The 13,414-nt window shown below is 41.0% G+C and overlaps 1 protein-coding gene across 1 annotated transcript; it reads right to left on the bottom strand.

Annotated features, from left to right (window-relative positions):
* Positions 1-166: 166 nt before the first annotated feature.
* LOC117541127 (lipoprotein lipase) lies at positions 167-11,696 on the bottom strand. Its single transcript, XM_034208250.1, has 10 exons — positions 11,447-11,696; positions 10,450-10,646; positions 9,015-9,194; positions 8,260-8,371; positions 5,919-6,152; positions 4,383-4,625; positions 3,146-3,266; positions 2,123-2,341; positions 930-1,037; positions 167-846 (listed from the first exon to the last, which is right to left on the bottom strand). The coding sequence occupies exons 1-10, from the start codon at positions 11,544-11,546 to the stop codon at positions 825-827; spliced, it is 1,536 nt and encodes a 511-aa protein (XP_034064141.1). The 5' UTR covers positions 11,547-11,696; the 3' UTR covers positions 167-824.
* Positions 11,697-13,414: the final 1,718 nt, after the last annotated feature.

Genomic DNA, 13,414 nt, shown 5'->3' with positions numbered 1-13,414 from the left:
CGATTTGACGTCGGATCGGATGGAATCTGTATCCGCTCGTTGTACAACCGTTTTTAAAAGATTTGGGTACGGAGGAAAAGAGAGAGGGTTTTATTTTGTGACGCTGCGTGAGTTCCCCGACGCACCGGGGACACATATTTATGTATAAAAGACATCACAAAGTGCATTTTGCATGATAGGTCCCCTTTAATATAAAGGGAGGTCAGGTACTCTTTAAAACAGATATGGGTACTTTTCACTTCAGTACATTTCGAAGCCTCTTTACTTTGACTTGAGTAAAGAAGTTTAGTCAGAACTTCTACTTTTACCAGAGTATTTTTAAACACGAGTATCTGTACTTGATGTGTGTACTTTTGCCATCTCTGTGTAGCGGTACAAGATAGCAAGAGAGTTAACGATATAAATTAAACATCACTAGCTGTTTTTACTGTTAGGTAAACCTCAGAGCAAAGAGCGAATCATGTGAATGCAGCTTAATGGATATGTTCCCATCTGTTGGAGAAGAGTCTGCAGAGAGGAGATTATAATCGTGATATTTAACTCATGGTATTTTACACATCAGTACCTCCAGAAATATTACAGCAAATCCTTCAGTCACATCTCTCCGTATACGAGAATCTCTTTGAACCAAAGACAAAGGCGTTTACTTTTTATAAAGTAAGTTACAGTTAAGTGTCATAAAAATAGCTCTATACAAAATATTTTTACAGTATTCACACACATATGATTTTTAAATAACAAACGAGCTTTGTACCATTTGAGAATAAAAATAAGTTATATGTGTATAAATTATAAGTGCTTGTTCTGTGGATTCTGCGAAGACGTCAGTGTTTCTCCAGAGTTATTCTACGGACAAAGACAAGAGTACTGTTATTTAAAAGCATGAATGAAAAGGTTATATTAGTTGAGGTAACTGCAGTGTTATTTACCTTTTTGGAGCTCTCTTCGGGTTCGTTCTCCATGCATCCTTACATTTAACAAACGTGACCTCTTGTGTTAATTTCGGAGCTCCAGGGTCTTTTACACAGAACACCAACCTGAAAAATACAGTGTGTATGAGCGCTTCATCCACTGAAATAATCCACTTTATTAATGGTAAGATAGGTGTTAAAATTTGGAATTTTGTACAATTTACACTATCAAAAAATATACATTACATTTACCCGATACAGTTTAAGAAAATGTTTTAATTCATAAAATGTTTTTAAATCTAACAGGTTTTGAGTCAAAGCGCTTCACAGCAGGGATGGTTCTAGGGGGGGCCAGGGGGGGCCAGTGCCCCCCTAACACTGACCTCTGACCCCGCTGTGGCCCCCCTAACAATGAAAAGTTTTTTTTTTGTTTTTTTTAAATGTATATTTTCTGGTACTCGGTTTGCCAAAAACCGAAGGATTTTGTTGCTGTAATGTGAGATTGTGCAGACACCCTTATGTAAAGTAGAGATGTAACTGTTCGTTGCCTTTATTTTTATATAAATATGGTGTTAGTGCAAACATTGCACTATAACTTAAGCTGAAGCTAACAGTAATAACTATAAGATCTATCTGAAATAAATAAGTGTACTGAAACAAATACCAATAACTGTATTGCATTGTTTTCTTATGCGCAATTACTTCATACTGTCTAGTTCTCTTTTTCGTCCTGTATTTATTGTGCCCCCTCAGAAAATAACTGGCCCCCCAGTGGCCCCCCCAGTCAAATTGGTCTAGAACCGCCACTGCTTCACAGGGACATAAATATATATGCAAGTACCAAGTTTGAATGATAAAGTGGGAACCTTTTTAGGATTTGTTTGGCTTTTTCCATTGTCATAACAATAAAAAAGAAGTCAATGAAACTGCTTCAAAGAGATATACAGATATGTGCATGTAGAAATAATAATAATACGTTTATTTCGTATAGCACCTTTCACAGAATTCCCAAAGTGCTTCACAAGAAAGAACAAAAGTTAAAATGAAGACCATGAATACAATAACAACATGAGGCAGAAATGTAAGGTCAACATAAAAATAAAACACAGACCACGTGGGGTCCCGAAAGGAACAAACATAAAAACAGAACACATCGCAGTAGAAATAACTGGAATCAGATAAGAGCATGCAGACAGAGGAGCACATCTTACTTTTGCTGTGTCTCTCCGGCCCGGATGCGGATCTTGTGAACATCCATGTTGTCGCTGCCAGAGTCTCCGGACCACCACGAGGAGACCATGTTCAGCACGTTGGAGGCCGACCAGCCGTTCGTCTCCTCCCATTTAAACTTCAACATCAGCAGATCCCCGATATCTTTCTCCGTCACCAGCAGGAACGAATGTGTCGTATTCGTCTCTAATTTCTCCTTCCTGCCAGATAAAAAAACAAAGGGGAAATTATTGTTCTACTCCCAAGAACATTTTATTTAGCTTAGCCTCGTAAACGCTGCAGTATAAACTATTGTGTAACCACAAGTAACACGAGCAAATGTTTCCAAGTCGGCGGTTATATGACTTTTTATAGTTTCTACTGCATGCTGTTTCCTTTGACTACTGTTCAAAACAACAAGTCACCGTTCTGTTCTTTAATTGTGCCGTGTAAAAATTAACAAGAAACTATGTATTTTTAGTGTCCAGTATGTGCCAGGTAAGCTTGTTTAATGTCTGAGTGCTTGTGAATTCAATGGCAAATAACAAAACTTTATGAATATCCAGATAAACAAATATGAAACATTTAAAATGTCTCATGAGCCGACTTCCTGTTGCACTCTTGATTCTCTAACTCCACTTATCCTCTCTATTTACATATTTCCTTTACTTACATTTTAACATCTGTTTAATGTCAGTGATAGCATCTCTTATGCTGTAGTACTAACTGCACTTTAGATGGTATATTAGCATATGCACTTCTGGTTGGATACTAACTGCATTTCATTGGCTAGTACCTGTTCTCTGCACAATGACTACATCTAATCTTCAGAGGCTACACATTACTTTTCAAGAGCAAACACAAGGCTGCTAGAGTTAGTCAAACAAGCATGTGCTATATCTGAGTGCCTTAGAGAAAACTCATGTCATTGAATGCAAAAAGTCACAAGGTTCGACACGCTCTTCATATATCAATTTAGAGTTAATGTGAGAGTGTCATTGTGCACATCACAGGTTTTCACTCACAGTTTCAGCTCCAGGTTTTCCGACTCTCCTCTCGTCCCGAACAGCGAGACGGTGAGCGACGGCTCCAACTCAGAACGATTCACCTTACTGGAGAAGTGGATCTTCACCTGATAGTGGTAAACTGCGGAGAACGAGAGCAGTTTGCAAATCGTAATCATGCATGCTGCTCACATTTAGATCCAGATTTAGCAATAATGAGCTTCATGTCAGCTGACTTTGAACAACTTCTTGATCATCGTAACAACATTCTTTTTAGGAATTAGGGTGGTGGGATCAAACCACTCTGCCTTTTCAGGAAGAAATATGTGTCAGGAAGTGTTTCAAGTGCCTCTTAAACATCAAAGTCTCCATTATTCTCAGTAGTTAGTCATGTTGACGATGCTTATAGGCGCATTCACACCGCAGTACTTTTCCCACAAAGGTTCATGAGAACTTAGTTCATGAGAACTTTTTAGTTCTCATGAACTAAGTACAGATCGCGTTCACACCGGAATAAGTCCCTGGGGAAGGATTAGGCAAATGAAGCCGCTGACGTCACTTCTTCTTCTTCTGCTTTGGGTTTACTGGCAGGCCGCAAACAACTTCACGGCGTATACTGCCGCCCAAAGTCCCCGGCCGGAAGTCCCCGGAGTTGGGGACTGGCTTCAGTAGAAGCTGCTGGGACTCCCAGCAGCTTCTACTGAAGCCTTCCGAGTAAATCGCCAGAACGCCGACACCTCCTCATCTCCACCGCTCCCATGTTTTATTTTGTGTTGCCATAAGTTAGTCTCTCTGCGTTTCTGCGCTGGGCTAATGCTAATGCTAATGCGAGGATAATAAAATGGCGGCTTCACAAAACGTTTTTGGGAGTATTACGGGGCGTGGTTTGCAATCCGCCCAGCCAATCAGACATAGGAACCTTTTTCTCCCACGAAAGTCCCTGCTCTCTAGCAGGGACGGAAAAGGGAGTGAAAAGGTTCTCATGAACTAATTTGAGTTCCGGCTCTTTTTGGTGTGAACGCAACATTTCGGAACTATATCGGAACTAAAGTGGGAAAAGTACTGCGGTGTGAACACGCCTAATGTGTAAAGGCTGACTTGAGTTGTAAAAGTGCTTTCAAAGACTAGAAAAGCTCTTTATAAATGCAGTCCATTTACCATTAGACCTTGTGACCTTGTAGGACAAAATGGTGCAACTTCCCACCAACTGAACTACCCTCAGAGTCAACAAACCCCACTATTGATAGAGTGCACTGACCTCTGAAAGGCATGGAGGCGCGTGTCTTGGTGTACATCTGAACGCTGCGTGCTCTGCGGACCAGGCTGATGTCGTAGCCCACGGCGATGCAGCGGCTCTTTCTGCAGCTGAGACACATGCCGCGGTCGAACATGTCCGTGCTTCCACATCTGTAGGCCTTCGCTGCGTCCTGCTCGTTCAGAAGAGAGTCGATGAAGAGGTGCACCGAGCGCTCGTGTTCACACTTCACTGCATCTGTGATCGCTGGGGAGGGAAGAGGGAAACAAACATAATTAGATAGATAGATAGAGAGATAGATAGATAGATAGATAGATAGATAGATAGATAGATAGATAGATAGATAGATAGATAGATAGATAGATAGATAGATAGATAGATAGATAGATAGATAGATAGATAGATAGATAGATAGATAGATAGATAGATAGATAGATAGATAGATAGATAGATAGATAGATAGATAGATAGATAGATAGATAGAGAGATAGATAGATAGATAGATAGATAGATAGATAGATAGATAGATAGATAGATAGATAGATAGATAGAGAGATAGATAGATAGATAGATAGATAGATAGATAGATAGATAGATAGATAGATAGATAGATAGATAGATAGATGGATAGATAGATAGATAGATAGATAGATAGATAGATAGATAGATAGATAGATAGATAGATAGATAGATAGATAGATAGATAGATAGATAGATAGATAGATAGATAGATAGATAGATAGATAGATAGATAGAAGGATAGATAGATATAAGGATAGATAGATACTTTATTGATGGGAAATGTTTGCGTTGCAGCAGCATGAAAAGACATAAGAGAAATTAAGACACTAGAAATAAACAGTCCAAAATATTTCTGAAATAGAAACAAAATACATGTGGAAATACACATTTACAGTAACAAAATATAATGCCGGATATATACACATTAATTGTGCAAGAAATTGATTATTCAATATTAAATTGAATATAAATGTAAAATGTACAGAGGGAGTTTAAGTCCAGTTATCAAGAGAAGCTCTGGAGCAGGGAGTTCTCTTCCGGCCATTAAGTCAATTTCTTACTTTCCCATTCCTTTACCGGACACGGTTTATGTAACCTTTCTACTTCCTCAAGACTTTATGGTGTATTTGACCTTTTCGTCCGCTGTGTTTGAAGCCCTCTGTTTATTTAAAGGTTGTAAATGAGATCATTGTGCACAAGGAATTTCCATAAGACTAACGACTAGCAGCAAGAAGTGTTATAAAAGCTGCTGGACTATGTCTGTACGTACTAATAATCACATCAATGTGCATTGTTACGTGGCCGTATTGAATGTGTTAAATCCTGTTGAATAAGATATTATCATTTAATTTCCTAATATTGGGAATGCTTTCTGCTGATATCACAATTACTATGTAGTTTAGTGTAGTATGTAGTTCTATTTAAATGCTTATTTAGATATCAGGGAGTTCATAATTCTCAACATTTACAGTAAAGTTAATACTTTTATTTTAAGGGTGAATTGCCAGTCGTTCTCACCGAATAACCCCAGGTTGGCGATCTTCTCCAGGGCCCCTCTGAGGTTGCATCCCGGCTGGAAGCTGCCTCTGTTGGGGTAAATGTCGACGTGTCCGACGGGCTGCTGGATCCCGATGCTGAGACCCAGAGAGCCGCGTGTGAAGGTGTGCAGGACGTCCACGAAGTGAGCGTCGTCCGGGGACAGACGTCTGTGAGCGTGCTCCCCCTCGAAGTCAGGACCAGCGGGATCCAGACCTGCAGACACAGACAGTCACACTTAAAGGTCACCTATTATGCAAAATCCACTTCTTCATGTCTCTTCTACATTAACATGTGTCCCCTCTTCCTCATGTCTCTTCTACATCAACATGTGTCCCCTCTTCTCCATGTCTCTTCTACATCAACATGTGTCCCGTCTTCTTCATGTCTCTTCTACATCAACATGTGTCCCCTCTTCTCCATGTCTCTTCTACATCAACATGTGTCCCCTCTTCTTCATGTCTCTTCTACATCAACATGTGTCCCCTCTTCTCCATGTCTCTTCTACATCAACATGTGTCCCCTCTTCTTCATGTCTCTTCTACATCAGCATGTGTCCCCTCTTCTTCATGTCTCTTCTACATCAACATGTGTCCCCTCTTCTTCATGTCTCTTCTACATCAACATGTGTCCCCTCTTCTTCATGTCTCTTCTACATCAACATGTGTCCCCTCTTCCTCATGTCTCTTCTACATCAACATGTGTCCCCTCTTTTTCATGTCTCTTCTACATCAACATGTGTCCCCTCTTCTTCATGTCTCTTCTACATCAACATGTGTCCCCTCTTCTTCATGTCTCTTCTACATCAACATGTGTCCCCTCTTTTTCATGTCTCTTCTACATCAACATGTGTCCCCTCTTCTTCATGTCTCTTCTACATCAACATGTGTCCCCTCTTCTTCATGTCTCTTCTACATCAACATGTGTCCCCTCTTCTTCATGTCTCTTCTACATCAACATGTGTCCCCTCTTCTTCATGTCTCTTCTACATCAACATGTGTCCCCTCTTCTCCATGTCTCTTCTACATCAACATGTGTCCCCTCTTCTCCATGTCTCTTCTACATCAACATGTGTCCCCTCTTCTTCATGTCTCTTCTACATCAACATGTGTCCCCTCTTCTTCATGTCTCTTCTACATCAACATGTGTCCCCCTCTTCTTCATGTCTCTTCTACATCAACATGTGTCCCCTCTTCTTCATGTCTCTTCTACATCAACATGTGTCCCCTCTTCTTCATGTCTCTTCTACATCAACATGTGTCCCCTCTTCTTCATGTCTCTTCTACATCAACATGTGTCCCCTCTTCTCCATGTCTCTTCTACATCAACATGTGTCCCCTCTTCTCCATGTCTCTTCTACATCAACATGTGTCCCCTCTTCTCCATGTCTCTTCTACATCAACATGTGTCCCCTCTTCTTCGTGTCTCTTCTACATCAACATGTGTCCCCTCTTCTTCATGTCTCTTCTACATCAACATGTGTCCCCTCTTCTTCATGTCTCTTCTACATCAACATGTGTCCCCTCTTCTCCATGTCTCTTCTACATCAACATGTGTCCCCTCTTCTTCATGTCTCTTCTACATCAGCATGTGTCCCCTCTTCTTCATGTCTCTTCTACATCAACATGTGTCCCCTCTTCTTCATGTCTCTTCTACATCAACATGTGTCCCCTCTTCTTCATGTCACTTCTACATCAACATGTGTCCCCTCTTCTTCATGTCTCTTCTACATCAGCATGTGTCCCCTCTTCTTCATGTCTCTTCTACATCAACATGTGTCCCCTCTTCTTCATGTCTCTTCTACATCAACATGTGTCCCCTCTGTGGAAAGAGACTCTGAAAGTTTCAGGAACAAAGATTCTCTCTCTTTTTGATCCATTTCTATAAAAACCTGTCTGAAAACGAGCTGATCAGATTTCGGCCACTTTATGATGTCATAACGATGTGTTGGCTTGTGTAACCATTAGCCAATCACCAACCAAGGTAACCCCCCCCCCCCCCCCCCCTTATCCCCTGCATCTCCTCCTAGAGCACCATTGTGTTCTTTGTAACCAAATCTCTCTCAGAGGGGCGTGGGGAGGGGCTCCTTATTTTCATCTAAAGTAACAGACAGAGAATCAGCACTTTGGAAACAGGGCTGAAACAGAGGGAATTATGGGTAATGCTGCAATGATCTGTTTGGTGTTTCAGCCAATCAGAGACAAGTTTGTATATATCTGAATCTATAATATATTGATGTAAAAACAGTATAATAGGGGACCTTTAACTGAGCTGCAACTATATTAAACTGTGAGATGCTTTATCAATTCATCTGTTGTTTTACCGGTTATTCTTCCGACTTTATTGGTTGCGTGGCTTCCTGCAAATCCTGCAACATGAGCTCCGAGGCTGTAGCCAATCAGGTGGATGTTCTCCAGAGGCATGTTGGTGGTTTCCTATAAAAAAAAGTTAATGAAGACATTATTTAAGAAATCAGCGGGACAAATACTCTCTTATCAAGCTGGTGATTATCAACAAAATCACGACCGGTATTACTGCACAAGTTTCTATACGTCCAGCATTTAGGTTACATTTGAAGTTTGATTGGTCCGTTCTTCAAAATAACCAAAAAACGACTGGCCCAATTGTCATGAAACTATGTGGTAGGATGTAGCATGGGCCATAGAGCAACCCATTTAGTTTTAGCCATAGCGTACAGATACGGAAACACACAAAATGTTTTACTTATAGAAACAGCCTTGGCATCAGAGTACCATACTAGTTTCGTTAAATCTTCTAAGAAATGCATAAAATAAATGTCAAATGTGGGACGCTGTGTTTTCTAGCTAGTTTCGAAGGCCTGCTATTGTATCTCAATAGTATATATTACGATAAATAAGACGAGTTGTCACTAAAGCAGTTACTAAGTGTTTTGGTTTGTTGTTTTGGCAACTCTCTAATGATTGAAATGCTACGAAAATGTCTGTCTCGTTTGCATTTTGATAAAGAGGAAGTGGAAAACTGTCTCCTCCTCTAAATGAAAAGTGATGGGTGTGATATATTTTGGTTAAACTTGCACATTTCTTTAATCCCACTGACCTCGATCCAGTCGATGAAGCGAGCGATCTCGTGTCCGACCTCCTTGGTGTTCTGCGCTGCGACCACATAGTGATTCTGAGCCGAGCCGAGCCAGTCCACCACGATGACGTTAGCCGCCTTCTCCCTGTCGTACAGCGCCGTCACCAGCTTCTCCACCCAGCTCTCAAACATCCCACTCAACTGGAGACAAAGACGGTTCAAACATTAGACTTACACAACTCCAAAATGTCATCACTACTAATAAGTCTGGTATGTATTAAAAGGAAGTTCAGGGAGAATCTTTGTATATATATATATATTGATTGTTGTGCTTTTATTTAGGTTTTAATGTGTGCATAGCCTATGTATAAATGTGTCTTTTGATTGTGTATATAGGTATATACATATTTGCATACACATTTTTATATATATTTGTTTTTGTATTCGGGACTGTGGGAAACAGTATTTCGATCTCTGTCTGTACACACAAACTGAAAGATTGACAATAAAGTTGACTTTGAATCTAATGTATTTCCATATTGTGAAATCAGAGTAAACTATAGTCCACTTTATCTTAAGATTTGTCTAAATCTCAAGTGAATGCATTGATTTTCATGGTCGCTTATATTTCATAACGGTATCAGTACGTTACAAAAAGCCTTCCTCATGTCTAGTACCAAATCTTAAACTTCAAAGTTTTTCCATTCATTTTCTGAGTAGTCAAGTTGAAAGTCATCAGAACAGACTCAAGTTGAAGTCCAGACAACATTGAGTTGAGTCCAAACCTCGTTCTTTGGTATAAACTGGTTGCAGCGTGTCAATAAGTTAAAGTGGACCTGTCATGGTATATTTGAATAATATATTGTAGGGCCAAAATACCAAACAGATCATGCATTTGCTCTTTTTTAGCCCTGTTTTTGCAAGGGCTGAATCTGAGAAGTCTTCTTCGCTGCTTTTGTGGCAGACTACAGCGCCACCTACATGCCTGGCATATGTACTACAGCGTCTCCAGCGCTTTCGAACGGCAATGGCCGTGGCTGTCTCCTCCTGATAGGTGGAGAGTTGCCCATATAGGCGGAGCTCCTCGTTTCTGACGTCAGAGATATTTCAAATCTGTATCAGTCTGTAACAGATCCGTTGCAGCCCCGTTTTTAGAGATTTGGGTATAGAGGAAAAGAGAGAGGGTTGTGTTTTCTGACACTTGGTGAGTTCCCTGACACACCGGGGACATATATTCATGTATAAAAGACGTACAAAAGTGCATTTTGCATGATAGGTCCCCTTTAAGTTATGTTCATTTGGCAGGACTTGAGTCCACTGAAACTTGTAGCAGTAATGACACACTTCAAATAAGAAGGCTGTTTCTTTCTAAACCAAAGGAGAGTTGTGTGAACAAAGTCTTTGGTTGTTTTAAAGACGCGGACATGTCTCAGCAGGCCGAAGCATTTGGCCTCACCGTCCATCCGTGGATCACCAGGAAGGTTTTGGAGGTGCTGTTGAAGCTGCAGGCCGCCAGGGACTCAGGCTTTCCAGGAACGATGTAGCACAGGTCATCATCGGGAACGCTTGGTTTTCGGAGGGAGAATTTAGTCAGGGTTTGATTGCTGTTGTCATTTTGGGAAAACAGGTCCTTCAGAGGGTCGAGGAAGTTACCTGGAAGAGAGGATACATCAACTTCATGAACAAAGAAAAGCAGAGATTCCTGTGTCACGCTGGTATTTTTCAGATGTGTGAATCTAATCGCTGGCTTGGAGGTCTGACACGCCTGACTAGCTAACTGAGTGACTGGCTCCAATAAGCCCCTCGGGCCCCTCGGTAAATGAGCCTCTACCTTAGACCAGATCAGTCCCTGGGGGTTACAGGGGTTCACTTGGCCAGACTGAGCTCCATAGAAACCTGGCAGAGTTTCTCCAGCTTTGTTCCTGCCTCCTCACCGACTATAATCTGCACAGGACGGTCAGCTGACTCGACTCAACTGAGGGCTGCCGTCCAGAGTGGGGGGTTGCAGGGACACAGACATGTATAAGGCTTACATTTGGGAAAGCATTGAAGCCATATTGCAAATGGAAATGCTTTTCATAACTGCATTTAGAAAACTTAATTCATGTTTAGTTTGCTCAGAGTTTCCACCACTTTTCTTCCTCTTGTGCTCTCTAAAAGTGAAAAGCATTACCATGTCTCTAACTAAAGACAGCTAATCGTATTGAGTATTGGATATTCGCCAAAAAGCACTAACAAGAGTTTAGTCATATACACGTGATGAAGATCGTTAATGTCATTCTCAGAGACCTAACGACACTGCTACTGCGCGTAAATTGCCGATAAATATCATACATCGTCTACGGTTTGCTTTCCATCGCGACTATCTGCACCAAACTAGATTTAACCTGCAGTTTGTACCCCCGCTTGTGTCGATGTGAGTGAGAGTGGATGTGCATGAAGTTTAAACTCACCAAAAATAGAATCAGAGCGCTCTTCTTCCAGAGAGGTCACATACTGCACAGCTGCATTCAACACCAGAAAGTACAGAAATCGAACTCTCCACGCTTTCATTTCCTTTCCCAGCTGTTTCCTCTCAGAGTAAAAGTCTCGAACAATGAAATCAATCAGGATGTCACTACAGAAGAGTGTGTGTGCGCGCGTGCGTGCGCGTGTGTGTGTATTCCTGCTCAGAATAATGAAGTACGTCCTGTTGCGCTCGGAGCGCTGAAATCTGAACCACCTTGGACTGTCTGCGTCTTAAATAGATCCTGAAAGGCCATTGGCTGCTCAGGTCCGCGGGCGGGGAATGGAAAATGATGTGTAAAGTAAATCATTAGAATGCTTTATTAGAGTGACGTCACTGGTTGGCAGGTTAACTTCTCATTAAAACCACTAAACTGTGTTAATAATAATAACTTTAAATGTGTATAGCACATTTAATACAAAGATAGATACGCTTTAACAAAAAATAAAATGGTGCCAGTAAAGTTACTCCAAATCAAAACACTGATTAAAAAGGAAACCTGGAATCAATAAATCACTGTATTCACAACTTTGAGACCTCTTGGTTAATATTTAGTCAGTATATAGTCTTTTTTGAGAGGTGGGCTGGAGAAGCAGGTTGTTTCAGGAGAGGAGCCAATGTTGTGCCCTGCAGCAGGAAAACGTACAATATAATATCAGTGTTTACCATCATCATGGCATGGCTGGCATTTACACTGTAATTAATCATTAATTATCAATACAGGCTAATAAAACACTTATGTACTGTAACTGATTCACCACTAGCTCTTGCACTGCACTTTGACAATAGATAGTACGAAGAAAAACCGGATTGAAATCAATGCAACAGAAAACTAGACATTTCCCTATTTTTATTTTCAGCATGTTTACATGTTCATGTCATGTATGTTGTCAAAACATGGTGCCTTCACTATCCACAATGTAACTGGACCACCAACAGGTGTGTGTTATGCTAGCAGCAGCTAATGTAGCCTCTAGCAGAGATGAGGAGTGGGCTGCAGACCTCAGGTGAACTCACCCTTTCCTAACCCAACACCCCCAAAACAGTTTCGAACCAACTAGATCTATTTCTGTCACAAACTTATTTTCTGTTTTATTTTGACATTTAGTTTCTCCTTGTGTTTTACTCCCTGTGTTTTTCCTCCTGTCAAATGTGTTCACCTGTGTTTCAACCCCCCCCCCCCCCCCCCCCCCCCCCCCCCCCCCTAATGTGAGTGGTAGCTCTTGTTTCCCACTACCTGTTGATATTCTTTTATGTGTACCAGTTGTCAAATGTTCCCTTTTTAATAACTCACATAATTTAATAATCTTACACTTTTGAGATTTTTTTTAATTATGTTTTTATCAATTCGATTTTTAACATTGAGTACATCATTTTAAATACAGCTTATTAGGGGTTTTCTGGTGTCCTACTGTATTCAGGCTCCAGTGCTCAGTGGCATCTTGGCCTCTTGGCAGACTCCCTGGTATTACAGCAACATGTGGATGGTGTGTGTTTAATTTTGCAATGAAACTGGCACTCACTCACTGCTAATACACCAAGTTGTACTTCAAAACTCTGACCTTTAACCTATTGTGTGTGCATTTCACTTACTAACTGGGTAAAAATATTGTTACATGCCAGCTGGGGATTATGTGCTCACGCTGGGGCAAGGGTATCTGGCTTCACAGACGCTGGTTTGTTGCCCAAAACACGAGCTCCAGATGCCAGGATAAACTGGGCCGGAGGCCGATGAGGCGATGGTTGAAAAGTTACACGCTTGTATCTGTGAGGGACGATGGAAAAATAAAGTTCACAGGAATGGTAACACGTGTTTTAACGAAACACTGACATTGTGACTAATTATCGGGCAAGAGTGTGATACCAGCACCATAGTTAAAGGGACTCTTAACACATTATTGCAATCTACTATTAC

Source organism: Gymnodraco acuticeps, unplaced genomic scaffold (genome assembly GCF_902827175.1).
Source record: "Gymnodraco acuticeps unplaced genomic scaffold, fGymAcu1.1, whole genome shotgun sequence".
NCBI classification, from domain to species: domain Eukaryota; kingdom Metazoa; phylum Chordata; class Actinopteri; order Perciformes; family Bathydraconidae; genus Gymnodraco; species Gymnodraco acuticeps.
The sequence above is the reverse complement of the archived record's forward strand: the minus strand, read 5'-3'. Positions and strand labels throughout refer to the sequence as shown.

What these genes read in the sequence shown, in the direction of transcription:
- LOC117541127 (XM_034208250.1), bottom strand. Translation starts at nt 11,546, where the DNA reads ATGAAAGCGTGGAGAGTTCGATTTCTGTACTTTCTGGTGTTGAATGCA. An exon ending in GCGCTCTGATTCTATTTTTG is followed by an intron (nt 10,647 to 11,446) that starts GTGAGTTTAAAC and finishes CCTCTCTTCCAG; the next exon opens with GTAACTTCCTCGACCCTCTG. An exon ending in GCTTCATCGACTGGATCGAG is followed by an intron (nt 8,372 to 9,014) that starts GTCAGTGGGATT and finishes TTTTTTTTATAG; the next exon opens with GAAACCACCAACATGCCTCT.